This window comes from Rattus norvegicus, chromosome 3, assembly GCF_021556685.1.
Source record: "Rattus norvegicus strain SHRSP/BbbUtx chromosome 3, alternate assembly SHRSP_T2T, whole genome shotgun sequence".
NCBI lineage: Eukaryota > Metazoa > Chordata > Mammalia > Rodentia > Muridae > Rattus > Rattus norvegicus.
Genome location: NC_141536.1, coordinates 163,209,736 through 163,228,418, shown reverse-complemented (window position 1 = coordinate 163,228,418; position 18,683 = coordinate 163,209,736). Strand labels below are relative to the sequence as shown.

Here is an 18,683-nt window from a genome sequence, read left to right as displayed (position 1 = left end):
CATTTTCTCCTTTCTACTTTTAAAAAGAAGTCGTTCCCCCCCCCCCCCCCGCCAGCAAGCTTACAATAACTGCACAGACACCGATAATGCTTTTTCCGAGCAGCCACCGAGATGGCTGAAGTGTAGCAGAGGAAGAAATGAACCTTCCCAAGTTCACCTACTGTGGCGTGGACCTCGACCAACTGCTGGGCATGCCCTATGAGCAGCTGATGCAGTTGCACAGCCATCTCTGAAGGCAGCACTCACTGCTCGAGCGCTTGAGAAAAGCCATGAAGGACGTGCCACCCATGCAGAAGCCCGAGGTGGTGAAGACCCACCTGAGGGACATGATCATTCTGCCTGAGATGGTCGGCAGCAATGGTGGGTGTGTACAATGGCTAGACCTTCCACCAGATGGAGATCAAACCAGAGATAATCAGCCACTACCTGGGTAAGTTCTCATCACCTACAAGCCTGTGAATGGCCTGGTATTGGCGCCACCCACTCCTCGAGATCCATCCCCTTCAAGTCGCAGAGGCCAATAAAGACTTGTTATTTTCAAAAAAGAAAGAAAGGAAGGAAGGGAGGAAGGAAGGAAGGAAGGAAGGAAGGAAGGAAGGAAGGAAGGAAGAAAGAAAGAAAGAAAGAAAGAAAGAAAGAAAGAAGGAAGGAAGGAAGAAGCTGCCACCCCTGGAGCTGCAAGCCTCTTTTCTGCTCTCTCTGGGTCCTTGCCATGTGTTTCAGGACACCTTCACTCCTTGGTCTTATGGAGACTAGTCACAGTAAGCATTTCTTGTCCAGGTCAGTGCATCAGGGATCCCTGAAGACTGGTAGCTTAAAATTGTGAGCCTGTGGCCTTCAATTTGGAGTAGAGCCCCTCAGTTCACTCAGGAGATAGGAGGACTGAGGTTGCTGTCATAAGTCTTGACATGTTGAAGTGTATGATCCCCACTGTTGCTCTACGATACTGCTGTAGTGAGGTCTAAGGAGGGACCCGGCAAGTGGGTGAACAGGCCAGCCTCATACATGCTCATCCAGAGGAGAGCTCAGTCCTGCTGTTTCTCCCAGCTCCTCTCATGGCCCTAAGGACATGTCAAAGCATAGAGAAGCTGAGAGACGTCTGTGACCATGCCCGAAGCTCTGGTGCTGCAGCCAACGGGTCACAGGCTCTCAGCCTCGTGGTGTGGGGCATAGACAGCAAAGGCCACCTGAGCTCACACCGGTTGTCCACCTGCCTGTGAACCTCACCTCACAGACGTCTCTGAGTAAATCGCATCCTGACCAAAGACAGGAATAACAAATGCACAAGGTAGACCCTCATGATGAATAGAATCCTGTCCTCAGGGACGAATGTGCCCTTTAGGACTCACACACACATACACACACACACACACACACACATCTCTCCTCCCTCAGGGCTATCTATGTTGGCATTTGCTGGAAACTTCCTCAGCCAAGTCTCTGAGCACTTCATGCTTATACACAACCACAAATTAATCAACAAAAAAACCAATTCCATGGTCCAGTGCTTGCTGCTGTGAGCCTGGCACAGATGTATTCTGAGAACTTTGTGAGTCTCTGGGCCTCGAGTTAATGTCTAAGTAATTAGGCATGCAAGCATGAAGCTCCACCGTGTTTCCATTTCCACTCTCGAAATGGACCCCGAGTTCTTGACTCTCTCTCTTTTAACATGTGCACTGTCATTAATGAAACAGCCATTCTCATCACAGCATTAGAATGGGGAGGGGAGAGAGAAATGAAACCAAACAGAAAGGCCCTGGAATGAACTTCGAGTGTAAATGGGAAAGTAAACAAAGCAAACAGCTGGGGGACCCCTGATTTTTATATAAATTCTACAGTATGTTTTAGAGTTTTCCAATATCTATATGTGAAATACTCATGAGTAATATAATAGTGCATGTGTAGTTTCAAATTTATAACTAGTTGATAAAACAACTTTTAAAAAAATCACATTTGATCCATGCTCCCTGGTTGTCTAAATCACAAAAATCAAGCCAATTCCTTCCATATATGTGACTATCATATTTGTGTATGTTAGAAAAGCATCAGAGGAAGTCTTTATATGCCCAAGACAACAGGAGACTGAAGTTGGGGAAGGCTTCTTTGACAAGAGCATCACCGGGTAACTACAGAAACAAAGGTAGCGTTGTGGATACATCGAAATAAATGTACAACTTCTCACACACCATCCCAGCTCTGAGGAGCTCCATCAAAAGTCTAAGACTGGCTTGATCAAATTAGCAAAATCAGACCTTAAAATATATTAGGAATAAAAGCAATTTCTTAACAATAAGGCACAGCAAATTAACTGCGAACCTGGTCTCCTGGGTTCCGAGCCCTGACCTAACACTCCAGTCCCATTATGGCCCTCTTTATACCAAAACCAACTGAAACTATAAGTTCTTAAAAATTAAATAGATGTAAACGTATTGATAGTCTGATTGGAAGGTGCAAAGCAGTTCAAATTCAAAAGAAGGAAAACCTGGGCAGGTAAATCTGTTTTCATCACAATGGTTTCTCCAGATGATTTCTATATATGTCCCCTAGTTTGGTGGGACAGGACCTTAGAGGATGTGAAGGGGACAGTTCTTATTGTTACAGAGACCTCATGCCCAGGGAAAGCCATGCACTCACCACACTGTGACTGAGAAGTGAGTGCTCCCAGCCCACACCCTGCCCCTAGGGAATGGGGAGAAATTCTTCAGGTTCCCTTTATAAACAGAAGAGACCTTTCCTTCCCTGATTCCTGTGGGCTGAGACCAGGAAAGCCTTAATGTCAACAGCTTCACTTAGACTAGAGTCTAGCAGGGTTAGCAGAAGCAAAACAAGTACTCTCCATTCCACTCCAAGAGGGGTGCTTTCAACCCAGATCTCAGTGTTCCCATACCATGAGCACAAAGGCACTCCGTTGCTGTAAGTGAGAGCTAATGTATAAACAGAGGCAGACGTGGGGGACTTCAACTGCTGGGATCATCAAGAACAAACTCTAAAGTGTGGTTTAAAAAGGATTGAGGGCCTGGTGAGATGGCTAAGCCAGCAAGGTATTTTGCCTTGCTAAACATAGTCTAGATTCTCAGCATGAGCACAAAATCCAGGCATGGTGGTTGTGGGAGTCTGTTATTCCCATGCTGGGGAGACGGACAGGGAAGGAGACCTGACCTAGGCTGGCTAGACAGCCAAGCTGAATTCACAAGCAAGTGCAGTAAGCCCCCACCTCAAAGGATGTGGCAGAAAGATTCTGTATGTATGTGCTTCTTGGAGATAAACACAATATCCATGAGTAGCTACACTTCGAAATCAGTGGGACTGGCTTCAAGATGGCTCTCTCAATGGGTAAAGGTGTTGCCACTAAGCCTGATATCCCCAGGAAAACGCAACGGAAGAAGAGACTCGCACCTTGCACACTGTCCTCTGACCTCGGCACACACAGAATATACAAACGAACAAATAAATGCAATAAAACTGTTTGAAAGGTCAGACCAATAAAGGCAAGATGTCAATGAACAAGAGACCACTGTGGGAGGCTACAGACTGCTGGCGGAGATGAGAGATGATTAATTTGACTTACTATACGAACAATGTATGGACTGACAGGCATTGTGTGATGAAGTCGCTGCTCCCTAGAGCAGAGTTAAATGAGATGCCCACCCAAGGCTTCCTTCAGCTTCCCAGGGAGTTTTCCAGGCTGGGCACTGTTGGTTGGAAAGACAATCCCTTCTTCTTCTCTCGACCGATTTTCCTTTAAAATCTTATCAAAAGTCCCTCTTCACTTCCTTGTCTCTCCAATCAGTCTCTCTCTGTTCTGATAGAAGTACAACACTGTTTTTGATTCACCAGCCTTATATGGAAACTCTTGGGTTTAGATGTCATAATCAAAATGGGGTGGTAACTGCATCAAGGTAGACAAATAGATCATGTTAGGGCAAGTAGGCAGCCGCCAGCAAAACTCCGAGCTTCTATCCATAACTCAAACCATAAAGGAAAGTGAAGTGAACTTGATCCCAGGCTGGAGTGTGAAGCCTAAGTTACAGAATGGTGGGGGACAATGTGTGACACGGTCAGAAAGAAACTTCAGAAACAGTCCCACGTTCAGAGAGCACTCGTCTCAATCAATCAATCAACCGATAAATGAAGAAATAAATAAATAAAATATTTAGGCAGTCATTGGTGAGACTCTATAGGTTTAGCTTCTGAAACTTTCACTCATATGACTACCTAAACATGAGCTGAACCCCAGCCATCCTCAAGCATATGACTCGATCAAGAAGGGATCGTTTAGTGTTCATGCATACAACATGGATGTTGTGGTCACTCTTAACTGGCAACTCAATACAACCTAAATCAATCTAGGAATAGAATCATGAGGAGGAATTAATTAGGTCAGGTTGGTTGGAGACCGTGCCTATGAGAGACTGTCTTTTGTTAATTGACATGGAAAGACCCAGCCCAGAGTGGACATTACTTCCTGGTATTGATCAAGTTCAGGGCTGTGTAGGAGCGAAAAACTCAGGCTAAGCACACGCAAGCAAGGGAGCATGCATTCATTTCTCTCTGCTCTTGACGGTGGGTGTCATGTGACAGTCATGTGACAGTCATGTGACAGCTGCTTCAAGTTACTGTAGCCCTGACATCCCTGCTACAAGGGACTATAACTTGGAACTGTGAACTGAATTAAATTCTTTCTCCCTTAAGCTGATTTTTTGACATTTTATTTTTACCATGTTTTATTTTAACAACAGAAATTAAACCCAGTGGATAGATAAGTCCCAGAATAATCCAGGTGTCTGGGGAAGCTAACCCCAGAGAAGAACAACTCCTACACAAAGAAAGTGAGTTTGTTTCTTTCATAGTCTAGAAGAGGCAATCAAATTTACGTCGACAGAAAGCACATTAATGGCTCACTGGGAACAGGAAAGGCAGTGTGGACAGAAGAGAGGGATTACAGAGCTGTGGTGGAAACTTTCTACTGTTGGTGTCCTACGTGTTTACATCAAAATGAATTAAATTATATGTCTTAAAGATATGCAACTTCTTAAAACTCAATTATATATCAATAAAGCCTCACCAAAGAAGTTATTTAATGAATTAAGAAAAATTAGTAAAAATTTGAAGATATCACTGAAAAATGCATCCACATTGTGTATCCATACAGACACAAACATTACTAAAGGTAGAAAACATGCAAGTCTGGTCTAGTGGTGCATTCTGTAAGACCACATTCAGGAGACTGAAACAAGAGAACCACCAGTTCAGCCTTGGCTACACAGTGAGACCTTGTTTCCAAAAAAAAAAAAAACAAAAAAAAAAAGCTGGAGAGAGGTTTCAGTTGGCAACTGTCAAATAAACACAAAGACCGAGCTGAACAGGTACCTGAGCTGCAATCCCAGATACAAAACTAAAGAACAAACAAGGATGGTGCTGTGCACGTGTAATATGAGCACTGGGGAAGTGCACAGGAGCAGATGGATGCCTGGGCAAGGTACAGGCCAGTAAGAGATCCTGACTCAAAAATAAAGTGAAGCTGAGAACAGACCTGAGGTATATCTCTGACTTCACATACACCAGAACACATGTGAATGTTCATACACATGTACCATACACAAGAACGTGTATACACATGCACATACACGTGCACATGCACACACACACACATGCACAAAGAAGAGAAAGTCTAAGAAACATTACTTTCCCATGTTTAGAAAGAGAGGAGAGAGTGGGATAGAAATGGTGCGTGAGAAATGATGGCCAAGGGATTTTCTACGAAGATCATCAAAGCCCAGAGGATTCTGGATGGGCTACATAAAGGGTAACCTCTAACCCCAAGTGTCACGGTAAAATGGTGAAACACAAACACCAAAAGAACAGCTTTAATAGCAGCCAGACATAAAGACATTTCACAGACAAGAGAAGTGGCCAACAGCGGACTTCCACAAAACAGAAAATAAAGAGGGTGGAAGAAGAGCCTTGATGCCTTGAGCAAACAGGAGTGTTTACCTAGAGCCCTGTAGCCAGAAGAAATGCTGCCCATCACCAGGATGAGTGCAGCTATTTCAAACTGATGACAACCAGGGAAGTCTTCTTTTCTGCAGGAATTCTGAATGAAGTACAACAAGGATGATCCAAAATGCATCCAGAAATGAAAAATGAGGCAATTCCATAGGCCAAGATTAATAGGGTGGCTTTAAAAACTAAATGCTAGACAGAAGAATATATACACAGCTTTGAACAGGTAAAGAATCTATACTATCTAGACTCTCACAGGGTCCTGTAAATTATATTTATCATTTAAAAGATTCAAAACAGCTAACATTAACAAGCATGAAAGAAGAAGGATGAACCTCACTCACAGAATGTAATACCTCACAGCAATGTCAGGAAGACGGATAGTTAGGTAGGTGGGTAGGTACGTAATTGGGCAGCAAGATAAATTGATGGATGGATGGATGGATGGATGGATGGATGGATGGATGGATGGATGGATGGGATGCATGACTGATATATGCATGAGTGGATAAATAGATAGATAATTAGATGGACAAATGAATGAATACACAAGCTACTGCCCCAGCGCCATGCCTGCCTGCCTGCTGTCATGCTGCCCATCAGACTGAAACTCTCTGGAATCATGACCCTCAAACTAAGTACTTTTTTTTATAAGTTGCCTTGGTCATGCTGCTTTATTAGGCAATTGAAAAGTAACTCAGACAAGGCCCTTGCTCAGAGCTTTCTTGCTTCTCTATGTCCAACTCCACATATTCAACTTTGAGGATCTTCTAGAGAAGTTCCCTGGTAAAGATGCTTTCTCTTGACTCCCACAAGGTAAACTATTAAGGTAAAAATATTCAAACTCAATTCTGTGGAGGTAGACATGGAAGAAAGCTGAGAAATATAGCTGAAGATTCAGTGCTGAAGAGAGGTAGGGACTGGGGTATTCACAAAACATAGCTTTCACCTACCAGGGTGGCTACTACTTCTCTCTGGCCAGTTGCAACCACTCAAGAAGACAAGACTTGTGTTCTCAAAACTTCTGAGCACTTGAGATGAGTGGAAAATAAAGACACTTGTATGAAATCTGGTTTTGATGACATGGCTGTAACTTTTAGACAGACCCCTTACTTGATACACTTGGCACAAGAGCTGTTGCTGAGCTCTTAAAGCCTCCTAAAAGATGTCTTTGGCCTTATCTAGAAAATAGTGCCTCCAAATGTTCAGAGGAGTATTCCCAAGCCTTGAGATTGCTGGGAAATTCTCTTTGCTTCTCTGGATTTTTATTTTTTTTCTGCAAAAGATACACATTGCTTGCAAATACTTAAAAAAAAGTCTTAAAAGCAATAATTAACACATACTCTCACCGCATTGGCTGGCTGGCTGGATTTTCAACTTGGTTATCTCAAACATTTACTGTGTCCTACCTTAGAAATATACCAGTAAACAATTGCATGGTTAGTGGAATCATGCTGGATGGGCAATGGGTAGCAGAGGCAGATCTGGAGCCACAGAACTCAAGATCAATAGAATAGGAGCCTCCCTCTGGAGCCAAGCCGCCATTTAATGCCACATTCAGTTCCTGGGGGTTTAACTAAGTAGCCATTTGCAGCTCCTGATACCAGGCTAGTGAGGAAGGGGAAGAGGAGGCCACATATCTTACCTCTTGGATTGAAGCATCAATTTCTTCTGCTTGGCATTCTCACGAGATGTCTTCACCCTCCTACGCCACAGTTCTTTCCTCCACCGTGGCCTGGACACTTGGTCCTCGGCCCTCAGCCCTGGGACTGTTGGATAGGGAAGCTGAAAATACCAGGCATGTTGGCATTATGTCACTCAAAGCCCTCATGTTGGGGACCACCATGATGGGTGTTTTCTCAACAGATAGGATGCCTACCTAATAGAAATCAAGTCACCCAAATGTGTTATCAAATAACCTGAGCCTATTCAGTATTTTTACCAGGCTACATGGTTGTATGCCACATGGAACCTTCCAGAATCATGCCTAGCTAGACCTTCAATGAAAATGTTGGATCTTTGATGTGAGTGGAGAATTAACCATCACCCATAGTCCCCCACCCTCAGGAATCCCTACAATTTGGAAAGATTTAAAGAAAAGATTTAAACCAGACTTTCAATCCCCACCCCCAACCTCTGGGAGAAGCAAGGTTGCTTGCAAGTCTCAGGTTCCACCCTTGTCTTCGTTCCATAAGCCCAATTAGAACTGAGGCCTCAGTGCTGTCCCCTTTAGCTCCCTGACCCCAAGCCATCTCCTAACAAGACCAAGACTTCAATGCTTTCAAGATGGGGCCATAAACTCATGGCTTAATTTCCAGGTTAGATTCCCCCTTGAGCTTCAGTCATATTTTCCTTGTTATCTTTGCTCCTGAGACCCTCAGAATTAGGTCTGAATGGCTCTGGTAATTATAGTGGAGCACTTTCTCTATGTGTTTGTTCCCTCTTTTGTTCTGCTTTGGTTTTCTGCCTGGAATTTATCTGTCAACATGACTTTCTGGTTTCTGGAGAGGTGACTCAGTTCAGAGTACTTGCTGCTCTTCTGAGGGACCTAAAAGTCCCAGCACTGACATCAAGTGGCTCACAGCTGCCCTTAACTCCAGCTCCAGAGGAGCTGATATCCTGTTCTGTGAATTGCATACCCCACGGACAAAATTCAAAATGAAATAAAATATGTTGATTTTGGACTTTTTGGTTTTGCTTTTGTTGCTGCTGTTTTTATTTTTGTCTCTGTTTCTACAAATAGAATGAAGTATTATGTCTAATCATAAATACCTTACCTGGATATGCTAGCAAAAATCTCTCTCTTTCTCTATCTCCCTCCCCCACCCCTCCCCTCCCCCTCCCCTCCCCCTCCTCTCTCCCTCCCCCTCCTCTCTCTCTCTCCCTCTCTCTCCTTCCCTCTCCCTCCCCCTCTCCCTCCCCCGCCCCCTCCTTCCCCTCTCTCTCTCTCTCTCTCTCTCTCTCTCTCTCTCTCTCTCTCTCTCCACAAATGTGGAAGCAAAAGAACGATCTTGAGTGTCATTTCTCAGGAGCCGTCAGCTTGTATTTTGAGCCACTGTCTCTCACTAAGCCCCCAGAGACCATCTCCCCAGTGCTGGGGTTAGAACACAGCCTGCCATCCTTCTTGGCTTTTTAACTGTGGATTCTCGGGCCCTCATGGTTATGTGGCAAGTACTTTACCAACTCAGCCACGACCCAGGTTCCAGTACAATAGTTTTTTTACTATGTTGCTTTTACGAATTTGCTTAGCTTTGTTCCTATCCAGGGCCTTTATTTTTCCCAGCCCACATATGGTAGCACTAGCCTCTCTTGGGAGCAGAGAACCTCCTAATGGTGGTGAGATTCACAGGGATAGATTCATGAGCTCTCTCTCTCTCTTTCTCTCCCTTCCTCTCTTTCTTCCTGTTTCACTCTCATGTTTGCCCAGTCCCCAGGCTGAGCTGGTGTTACCTCAGGTGTCTGCGTAGATCCTTCTCCTCCTCGGCCCGTCTGGGTCCTTCCTCTACTGCTCTCAGGCAATGTTTTGTTACTGTCACCCTGGAGGTTTCTATTAGGCAGGGATGAAGCCAAGTGTCCAGGAGCTGCCCTCTGCTGCTCTGCAGGCAGGGGCAGGCTTCGACTTAAGCAACACCATGTGAGCTGGGGCTCAGCCTTAAGTGACGGGAAGGAGCTTGTGGCCTCACCGCTCCTGGGGTTTCCTAAGCTGTGTGACAAGGCCAGTTTCTGCTGGTTCAGGGAAATAGCCTGGGGCTTTGTGAAAGTTGTAAGGAAATAGTATGCTTGGGATAGAAAGCAGGTGGGCAGCCCTTCCTTGGTTTCTAAAGGAGGACCTTCTGCGGCATTCTTAGGAGGCGTCCCCAGCTTCTGAGATGGTGTCCAAGGGTTTAAGAGATTCCCACATGTCCTAGCTCTTGCTGGCGGGCTGTCTGTGCAGAGGCAAGGAATGGCATGGGCCTTACTCACTACCCCCTGGGCCACGTGAATGTCACAGGTGTGGGTAGACAGAATGGAGGCTATCTCCTGGATGGTGCTGGTTCTGGGGTCAGGAGAGCGTCTAGTCCCTCGGATGCTGTCGCTGGTCCTGTCTCTTTTCTCTCTTCCTGTCTGTGCCTCTTCTTTTTCATCCCTTGACTTGGACCAGCTAGGGTCCTTAGGGCTGCCCCCTGCCTCACCTGAGCCTGAATATGCTCCAGGTGGCTGGAGCATTCCCAGTTCTGATCCAACAAGAAGGGCCTGTTCTACAGGCTGTGTACTTGTACACAGAGAGTCTGAGCCTTTTCCAGACCCTGGAGCAACCAGAGATAAGGGGTTTTCTCCTTGAGGTAACCTGAGGAGGTACTTGGGAGCAAAGGATACACCTGACTGAGCAGTAGGGACACCAGGATCCTGGAGCTGGGCAGGCAGCAGGGAATGAAGTCCAGGAGTCCTGGATACAGAAGGCAATAGGGAATCCTGGTCTTCTAGCCCTAAACATCTCAGGGCAACAGCAGAAGCAGCTGAAGAGACATCTGAGGGCTCTGGGGCTGTGGACACATGCAGGATACTCTTATTTGAGCAACCCAGCACTTCCCGAGGGTCACTGTCCTGTTTCTGGGATGGCTGGGGGTCAGCCTGCACAGAGCCTCCTGAGGTCTCAGTTTCCAGAGGCCCTGGCTGCTCCTGATGGTCCAGCCCCTCCACCTTCAGTCTCTTTCTCTCTGAGGGTAACTTGTCTTCTGCAAGCTGTGGAGCCACAGACCCACCACTGGACCGCCTGAGGACAGTTTGGACCCCAGGGCTGGTTTCTTTTATAACCTCACCACTTGGGTCTGGTGAAGCTGTCTCAGGAGCTTCTAAGTCTCTTCCTTGGCAAGGCCCAGGCATTGGAGGCAGCTGGTGTCCCAGGTCCAATTTCCCACTTGGAGAGAGCAAAGGGCTCTTGCCACTCAAGCAGAGGCCATCTGTGCTGCCAAGGGTAGGAGATGACTTGACTCTGGCCACCGCCTTCAGCTGCTTAAGAGACTCAGCCTCCAGTGAGTCTTCCAGGGACGGCCGACTTCTCCAAGACCCCGGCTTAGCCCCCGCTGTAGTGTCTCCAAGGATAGGGATCCTATTGTCTTGAGACAGGCCTGCATCGTCACTCCCTCCTATCTGTTCCTGAGGAGGAGGAAGGCCCAGTTCTGTCCCTTGGGCCGGCTTCACCTCTCTGTGTTTCTGTCTTCCCTGGTGGTTGGTCTTCATTTTCTGGTATATCCTCTTGAAGGTCTCATTTCCATATACTTGCCATTTCTCCTGGGAGAACATCCTTTGCTTCCTCTGGCTACACTTTTTACTGGCTCTGCCCTTGTACGCCACACCTTCCTTTGCCACAGCTCTCTTTCCATCCGGGTCCTCAGCTACAGCGGAGGGGTCTCCAGTGGGCGTACATGGCAGGTCCTCCACAGCAGCCTGTCTCACCAGGGCCCGGGGGTGACCACTGGGGATGCTTGCCAAGGTCAGTCCTGGGCGGCACCCCAGCCGGGCTGAGGTGAGCCTGGGGCTCAGGGCCTTCTGCACCCCTGGAACAGCGTCCTGTGAGTCCCGTGGTGGCTCTGGCCACAACTTAGAACCCTCGACAAAAGGCAGCGAGTTGCTTCTGGTGACAGGGACACACTCCACTGTGGTGGAGAGCTGCGTGGGGACTGAGTGGAAAAAAAGAGGCCTGGCCTTTTCCAGGGGTGTGAAGGTGGAGAGGGCCGGACTGAGGGCAACCCTTCTGCGGCTGGGCTCCAGCGCCCGGATGTCAAAGTGGAAGGAATCCTTGTATGTATATGGCATGGGCAAGTCGATGCTGCCCTGCTTAGATAGCACAGTCTTGCGGGGCCGCACATGGTCCAACTGTGGGTCGTCCACTACTGCCTGGTTGTGAGAGATGAGCAGGGCAATTCGTTCCTCCAGCTTCTTCTTCTCTATCTCCAGGCTGGGTCCTGGTGTTCCCTGTTCCGCCCTGTTGCCTGAGGAGGAACAGCCAGGGCCTCCTTCCCCCTCCGACTCCGCGCTGTGCTCCGATAGGCTATGCAAGGGGCTAGAGGCAACAGGGGGCTGCTCCACACTGTCTGAGCGTGACAGGTAGCCAGAGTCTGTGCTCTCACACTTCCTCAGCTGGCCCTCCAAGGCCCTGGGGTCCCAAGGCTTCTCTGAACAGGTCTCCTGCTGTCGCTGCACGAAGCCTGGCTTTGGTTCTGGCAGCTTCCGTCTAGGCTGTGGGCTGGCTAGTGGAAACTCAGGTGATACCATCTGGGTCTGATCCACAGAGGCCTCCCTGTGAGAAAGGGTGGCCCCGAGAGAGTCCACCTTCCTTTCCCTGTTCTGAGCAGCAAGGGTAGGGTGGACACTTGGAGAAAGGGCTCTCTCTGGAGCTCCTTCATCTCCACGACTATCCACTGAGGCAGTCTCTCCGGGCCTGTCTCCCTCCTCCAGAAGGCTGCTCCCACTCCCCTCAGACTCCAAGGACAAGCGGGAGTTGTTGAGATGTGTTTGTGTCCGCCTGTGTTTATACAGGTTGCTCTGGGTCTTAAAGGCGATGCCGCAGGTGGGGCACGGGAAGGGCCTCTCGCCTGTGTGGGACCGGATGTGTTTCTCCAGCACACTGGGCTTCAAGCAGTCCCGGCCACAGTGTGGGCACAGGTACTTACCAGTACTCTTTACCCTGCCTGTGCTGACCAGTGCGGACCCCACACCTGGGGAGAGTACAGGCAGTGTGCCTACGATGTTCACAGTCAGAGCTGGGGTAGCTGGCTTGCCCACCTGGGTGGCACTGGGCCCTTCAGGCTGCAGCAAGGGACTGAGGATGAAGGGTACGCTAGCCCCCTCCAGGCTGCCTGTTACCAGGGGTGCACGTGGCTGGAGCCCCCCGGGAGGTACCGTGTGGTATAATGGGACAGGCAAGGCCTTCAAGAACACAGTTGGGGCCAGGCCCTGCTCCGGTGGCAGGATGACAGGTCCCAGGGTCAGGCGAGGTGAGGCCTGCCCACCTGGGCCCCCTGGAATGCCAGGTACAGAGGCTTGCTGATCCGTGGACGACGGGGGAGGGTGAGTAGGTTCTGAAGTCTCCATTCCTCATCATTTGTGTAGTCCAGGATTATGTCAACCTGTGGGAGAGAACCACACTTTACCATGGGGTCTCTCTTCTTCCCACTAGAAGGTATTGTGGTACCCTCTGTGAACCCCAACCACAATCTTCCAGGACTCTTGTCCTCAAGTTTAGAAAGGTATGGTGTTGCCAAACTGTAAACCTAGCTACTCAAAGGACTGAGACAGGAGGATCACAAGTTCTAGCCCTGCTTCGATGACAGAGTGAGAGCCTGTCTCAAAATAAAACATTAAAAAACATCTAGGGATGTATCTCAGTAAGAGAATACTTGACTAGCATGCAACAGGGCTCTCGATTGAATACTCAGCGCCACACATGCACACCCCTACATACAGAGTGTTACACACACCCCTACATACAGAGTGTTACACACCCCCCTACATACACACATACCTATGCAGTCACACACACCTACACGAGCACAGGTGAGCACCCCGCTGAGGTGGCTACCATTCACAATATCTACTCCAAAAGTTCAAATCCCTTTCTTGCCTATGATGCCATTTCTAGATCTACGAGATCTCCGGAGTAAGGCCCTTCTCACTCTGAGGCTCTGAGCCTTCCACCAGGAGGACTACAGTAAGAACTTGGTGGGGTGGGGTCAGGGTGGGGCTTCCTGGATTAGGAGACTAAAACGCAGGGCTGAGGGGCAAACTTGAATTTCAGAAAAATTACACACCATACTTTGAACTCATGGAAGCATGGCCCAAATACCGCATGGTGAGTTCTCATAGTACAAGCTTGTCCCTGCGCCCAAAGGGTGTTGTTTATGCTAAGACATTACGACCTTGTCAGGTTCAAATGTAAACAGGAACCCTGTGTTTGGTGTCATATCATTCCATGGAGTAGTCGTCCAACTTCAGGATGAAGCCTAGGCCTCTACATAAATCCCTGTCTCATACAGTTGAGATTAAGTCAGTTTCTGATAGGCCGGGAGAAGCAGATAAACCATTAGCAGGCTACACTCGTTCTTGAAATCATGAAGGGAAACTCAGATGATGGAGGGACATGTTAGGTAGGCTGGTGACACCATCACCCACCTAAGCTTGTATGAGCGTCGTACGACCCACGGACAGTTCCTCAAGGAAACTGAAAACCCCAGTCTTCACCAGTCCCTCTCAATCCCCCACTCCTGCCCCGCACCCCCAGCATCATTGCGCTGGGATAACAAGGCCACTGCGAGGAAACACTGACTCAAGGAAGCTGACGTTAGATTTTCCAGCAAGTTTGTGAGCCAGTTGTAAAACACTGCCTCACTTCTGATCAAATTGTGCTAGATGCAGTGGTTCGTGCCTGTAATCCCAGCATTTGGGGGCCGAAGCAGGAGTTACAAGCCAGCCTGGGCTACGTAGCAATGCCCTGTTTTAAGAAGTTGAAAAAGAAAAAGGAAGCTTTATAAATAGACTACGAAATAAATTATGTTGAAAGAAAAGATACTACAATTATATATATTCTCTTTTAAAAAACTATTATTACTACGTGTGTGTGATGTGTGTGTGGGCACATAGAGCTCAGAGGACAACTTTGTAGAATCAATTGTCTTTCTGCTTTTATGTGAGTCTTGAACTTATGACACCAGACTTTTGTACCAAGCCCTTTTAGCTATTAAGTTTTACAGCATGAGGCCTTACGTGTGTGTGTGTGTGTGTGTGTGTTGTGTATGTGTGTATATGTATGTGTGTGTTGTGTATGTGTGTATGTGTGTATATTGTGTATATGTGTATATATGTATGTGTTGTGTGTGTTGTGTATGTGTGTATATGTATGTGTGTGTTGTGTATGTGTGTATGTGTGTATATTGTGTATATGTGTATATATGTATGTGTGTTGTATGTGTGTGTTGTGTATGTGTGTATGTGTGTATATTGTGTATATGTGTATATATGTATGTGTTGTATGTGTGTGTTGTGTATGTGTGTATATGTATGTGTGTTGTGTATGTGTGTACGTGTGTATATTGTGTATATGTGTATATATGTATGTGTTGTGTGTGTGTGTTGTGTATGTGTGTATATGTATGTGTGTGTTGTGTATGTGTGTATGTGTGTATATTGTGTATATGTGTATATATGTATGTGTTGTGTGTGTGTTGTGTATGTGTGTATATGTATGTGTGTGTTGTATATGTGTGTACGTGTGTATATTGTGTATATGTGTATATATGTATGTGTTGTGTGTGTGTTGTGTATGTGTGTATATGTATGTGTGTGTTGTGTATGTGTGTATGTGTGTATATTGTGTATATGTGTATATATGTATGTGTTGTGTGTGTGTTGTGTATGTGTGTATATGTATGTGTGTGTTGTGTATGTGTGTATATTGTGTATATGTGTATATATGTATGTGTATATGTATGTGTGTGTTGTATATGTGTGTACGTGTGTATATTGTGTATATGTGTATATGTGTATATATGTATGTGTTGTGTGTGTGTGTTGTGTATGTGTGTATATGTATGTGTGTGTTGTGTATGTGTGTATATTGTGTATATGTGTATATATGTATGTGTATATGTATGTGTGTGTTGTATATGTGTGTACGTGTGTATATTGTGTATATGTGTATATGTGTATATATGTATGTGTTGTGTGTGTGTGTTGTGTATGTGTGTATATGTATGTGTGTGTTGTGTATGTGTGTATGTGTGTATATTGTGTATATGTGTATATATGTATGTGTTGTGTGTGTGTTGTGTATGTGTGTATATGTATGTGTGTGTTGTGTATGTGTGTATGTGTGTATATTGTGTATATGTGTATATATGTATGTGTGTTGTATGTGTGTGTTGTGTATGTGTGTATGTGTGTATATTGTGTATATGTGTATATATGTATGTGTTGTGTGTGTGTTGTGTATGTGCGCTTACAAAAGATTAAAGTTGGCCTCTGCTTCATGCAATATGCAAAAGAATAATTCAAAATAGATCAAAGACATAAATGAAAGATCAAAAGATCTAAGACTCTCAGAAGACATAGTTAAACCTGGACTTTGATTTGGCAGTGACTCCAAGACGCATGCCAAAGGCACAGCCAGTAAAGGGAAAAGTAGAAAAAATGGACTCATCAGCGTTCAGAACACTATCAAGAGTGAAGAGCCACACGGTGGGAGGAAGCATAAGATCTGATGGAACGAAGGACGTGAGACCAGGTCTTAGGTATCTGCCATACAGGCATAGAGACCTGGGTTTGGATCCCCAGGGCCTATGTGAAATCCAGGTGCAGGAAAGCATGTCTGTAGCCCCAGTGCTGGGGAGGCTGAGACAGACAGATCCCCAGAGCATGATGCCTAGCCACTCTAGTTAAATCAGTGAGCTCCAGCATCAGCGAGAGGCTCTGTCTGTCGTAATAAAGCTGAGGGGCCGGCAATGCTGTTCAGAAGGTAAAGGTGCTTGCTGCACAAGTCCCACGACTTAGCTTCGAACCCCAGAGCCCACATAGAGGTGGAAGGAAAGAATTGGCTTCACACCGTTGTCTTCCGGCCTAACACTGTGGAATATGCACACCATTCACTGCCAGACAAGCACTCACATGCACGCACTCATACACACTAGCACTCGCATAGTAATAATAAATAAAAAAAATTAAAGACTTCAAAGTAATAAAAGTTAATAAGCAGAGAGAGCTCCAGGAAGACACTCAGAGTTGACCTCTGACCTTCCCACGCATCCATACATGTGATCACAAACATGCACACACACACACACACACACACACACACTACACACACACACACACACACACAGAACTCTTTAGAACTCAATGACAAGAATCCAAATAACTCAACTCTAAAATGAGCAGGACCTAAAAGGTGGCTCAGTGGCTAAGGGCCCTTGCTGCCAAGGCAGACAACCTGAATTTCATCCCTGGGGCTGACATGTAGAAGAAGAGAACTGACTCCAACAAATAGTCCTCTGACCTCCATATATGCACATGTCTCTGTCTCTGTCTCTCTGTTTCTTTGTCTCTGTCTCTCTGTCTCCCTGTCTCTGTCTCTGTCTCTCTGTTTCTTTGTCTCTGTCTCCCTGTCTCTGTCTCTGTCTCTCTGTCTCTTCTCTGTCTCTCTGTCTCTTCTCTGTCTCTTCTCTCTCTGTCTCCCTGTCTCTCTGTCTCTGTCTCTGTCTCCTTCTGTGTCTCTGTCTCTCTGTCTCTGTTTCTGTCTCTCTCTTTGTCTCTGACTCTCTGTCTCTCTGTCTCTCTGTCTCTCTCTGTCTCTCTCTCACACACATACACACACACACACACACAGACGTCCACACATACACAAATGAATAAATGTAATTAAATAAACAAGGACATTGGAGAGAGGCAGAGATGAGAGGGTCTCAAGATTGAGGTTCATCTAAGCTACCTAGGAAGGCCCTACCTCAAAACACGTTTGGAAAGAAAAGGCCAATGGGATAGTTTCCCACTCACTAGTATGGCACAGTAAGGACAGTGAGCTGAGAGTAGAGTCCTTGTAAGGGTGACTCCATGAGGCCTCCACAGAACAGAGTTTGGTAGTAGTGTGTGACTATTTCCTCTAAATTCGAACTCTCTCTCTCTCACAAGAAGGAAGGAGGTTCCTTAGACTCAAGACTGGGGAAGTGGCAGGACCTGCCTTCAAGTTCTACACACAGTATAGGAGCTGGGAGAGGAGACTCTTTGGTGGAGATGCCCGCAAGGTGTGTGAGCTCCTGCTTTACCAGTTCATTACCCATGCTGGGGTGGGCTGTCAGGTAACGTCACTTTGTCACTGTGTTACTATGACCCCAATAAACTCGTTGGTTCATCAAGTTTTGTTTCATTTTGCTCTGTTTTGTTTTGTTTAAGATAATGTCCTCCATCTGACTTTGAATATATAGCAATCCCCCTGCCTCAGTCTCCTGATTGCTGGAGTTACAGACATGTACCACCACGCCCAACTTAAATTCTTTTCTCCCTTGCGTCCTTGCTTCTTTTTCTTTGTTCTTGTTGAGTTAAGGTCTTGCTGAGGTGTCCAGGCTGGTCTGAAATTTGCTATCCTCCAGTCTCAGAACTCTGGATATGGGGTTTACTGCTGCGTACCACCAGGACTGGTAGGTGAAACAATTTATGTGAAAAGAAAATTTGTCTGCATCTAGCATGGAGAAGAGCTGGATTCATCTAAGTTTTCAATAATAGTATCAAAAAATAATAGAATTTTTGGAACTATTGCCCAGTGGCTCTTCCCACCCCTGCCTCTCCTCCATCCCTCAGCATTCATTCACCTCTCACCCTCCATTCACAGGATGTGGCTCCAGTGCGGCTCCCAGGGAGAGGTAATTAGGGAGGCTTTAGTGGAGTACACTGCCAAGTTGCTGTGTGTCACCCCTTAGGTCCAGCCATGGGCACAGGGACCGCCAGCAAATCTGGGGTTGACTGCCTCAGACTGCCGTGGAAGACATTGTCTCCTGACACCTGAGTACTACCACAGGCTCTGTCTGGTGTTCTGGGGGGCCTTGCAGGGAAGGATACCCCAGTTGGTTCTGAAATGGTGTCTGAGGGTTGATGGGTAAGGCTACTGTTGAAGTCCCCGCTGCAGAATCAGAGTCAAGACATCTGAGTTCTGAGCC

General features: G+C 46.6%; 1 protein-coding gene and 1 pseudogene across 2 annotated transcripts in view; one reads left to right on the top strand and one right to left on the bottom strand.

The window, feature by feature from the left end:
* Nucleotides 1-18,683, bottom strand: part of Zfp831 (zinc finger protein 831) — a 101,875-nt gene that overhangs the window by 62,514 nt on the left and 20,678 nt on the right. Inside the window, exons 3-4 of one of the 2 annotated variants that reach the window (XM_087645566.1) lie at nucleotides 9,454-13,112; nucleotides 7,649-7,788 (exon numbers count right to left, since the gene is read on the bottom strand). In XM_087645566.1, coding sequence (XP_087501692.1) covers nucleotides 7,649-7,788; nucleotides 9,454-13,077 — 3,764 coding nt within the window. In that variant the 5' untranslated portion in view covers nucleotides 13,078-13,112. 2 annotated transcript variants of the gene reach the window in all.
* Nucleotides 112-1,220, top strand: LOC108350546 (40S ribosomal protein S15 pseudogene; annotated as a pseudogene).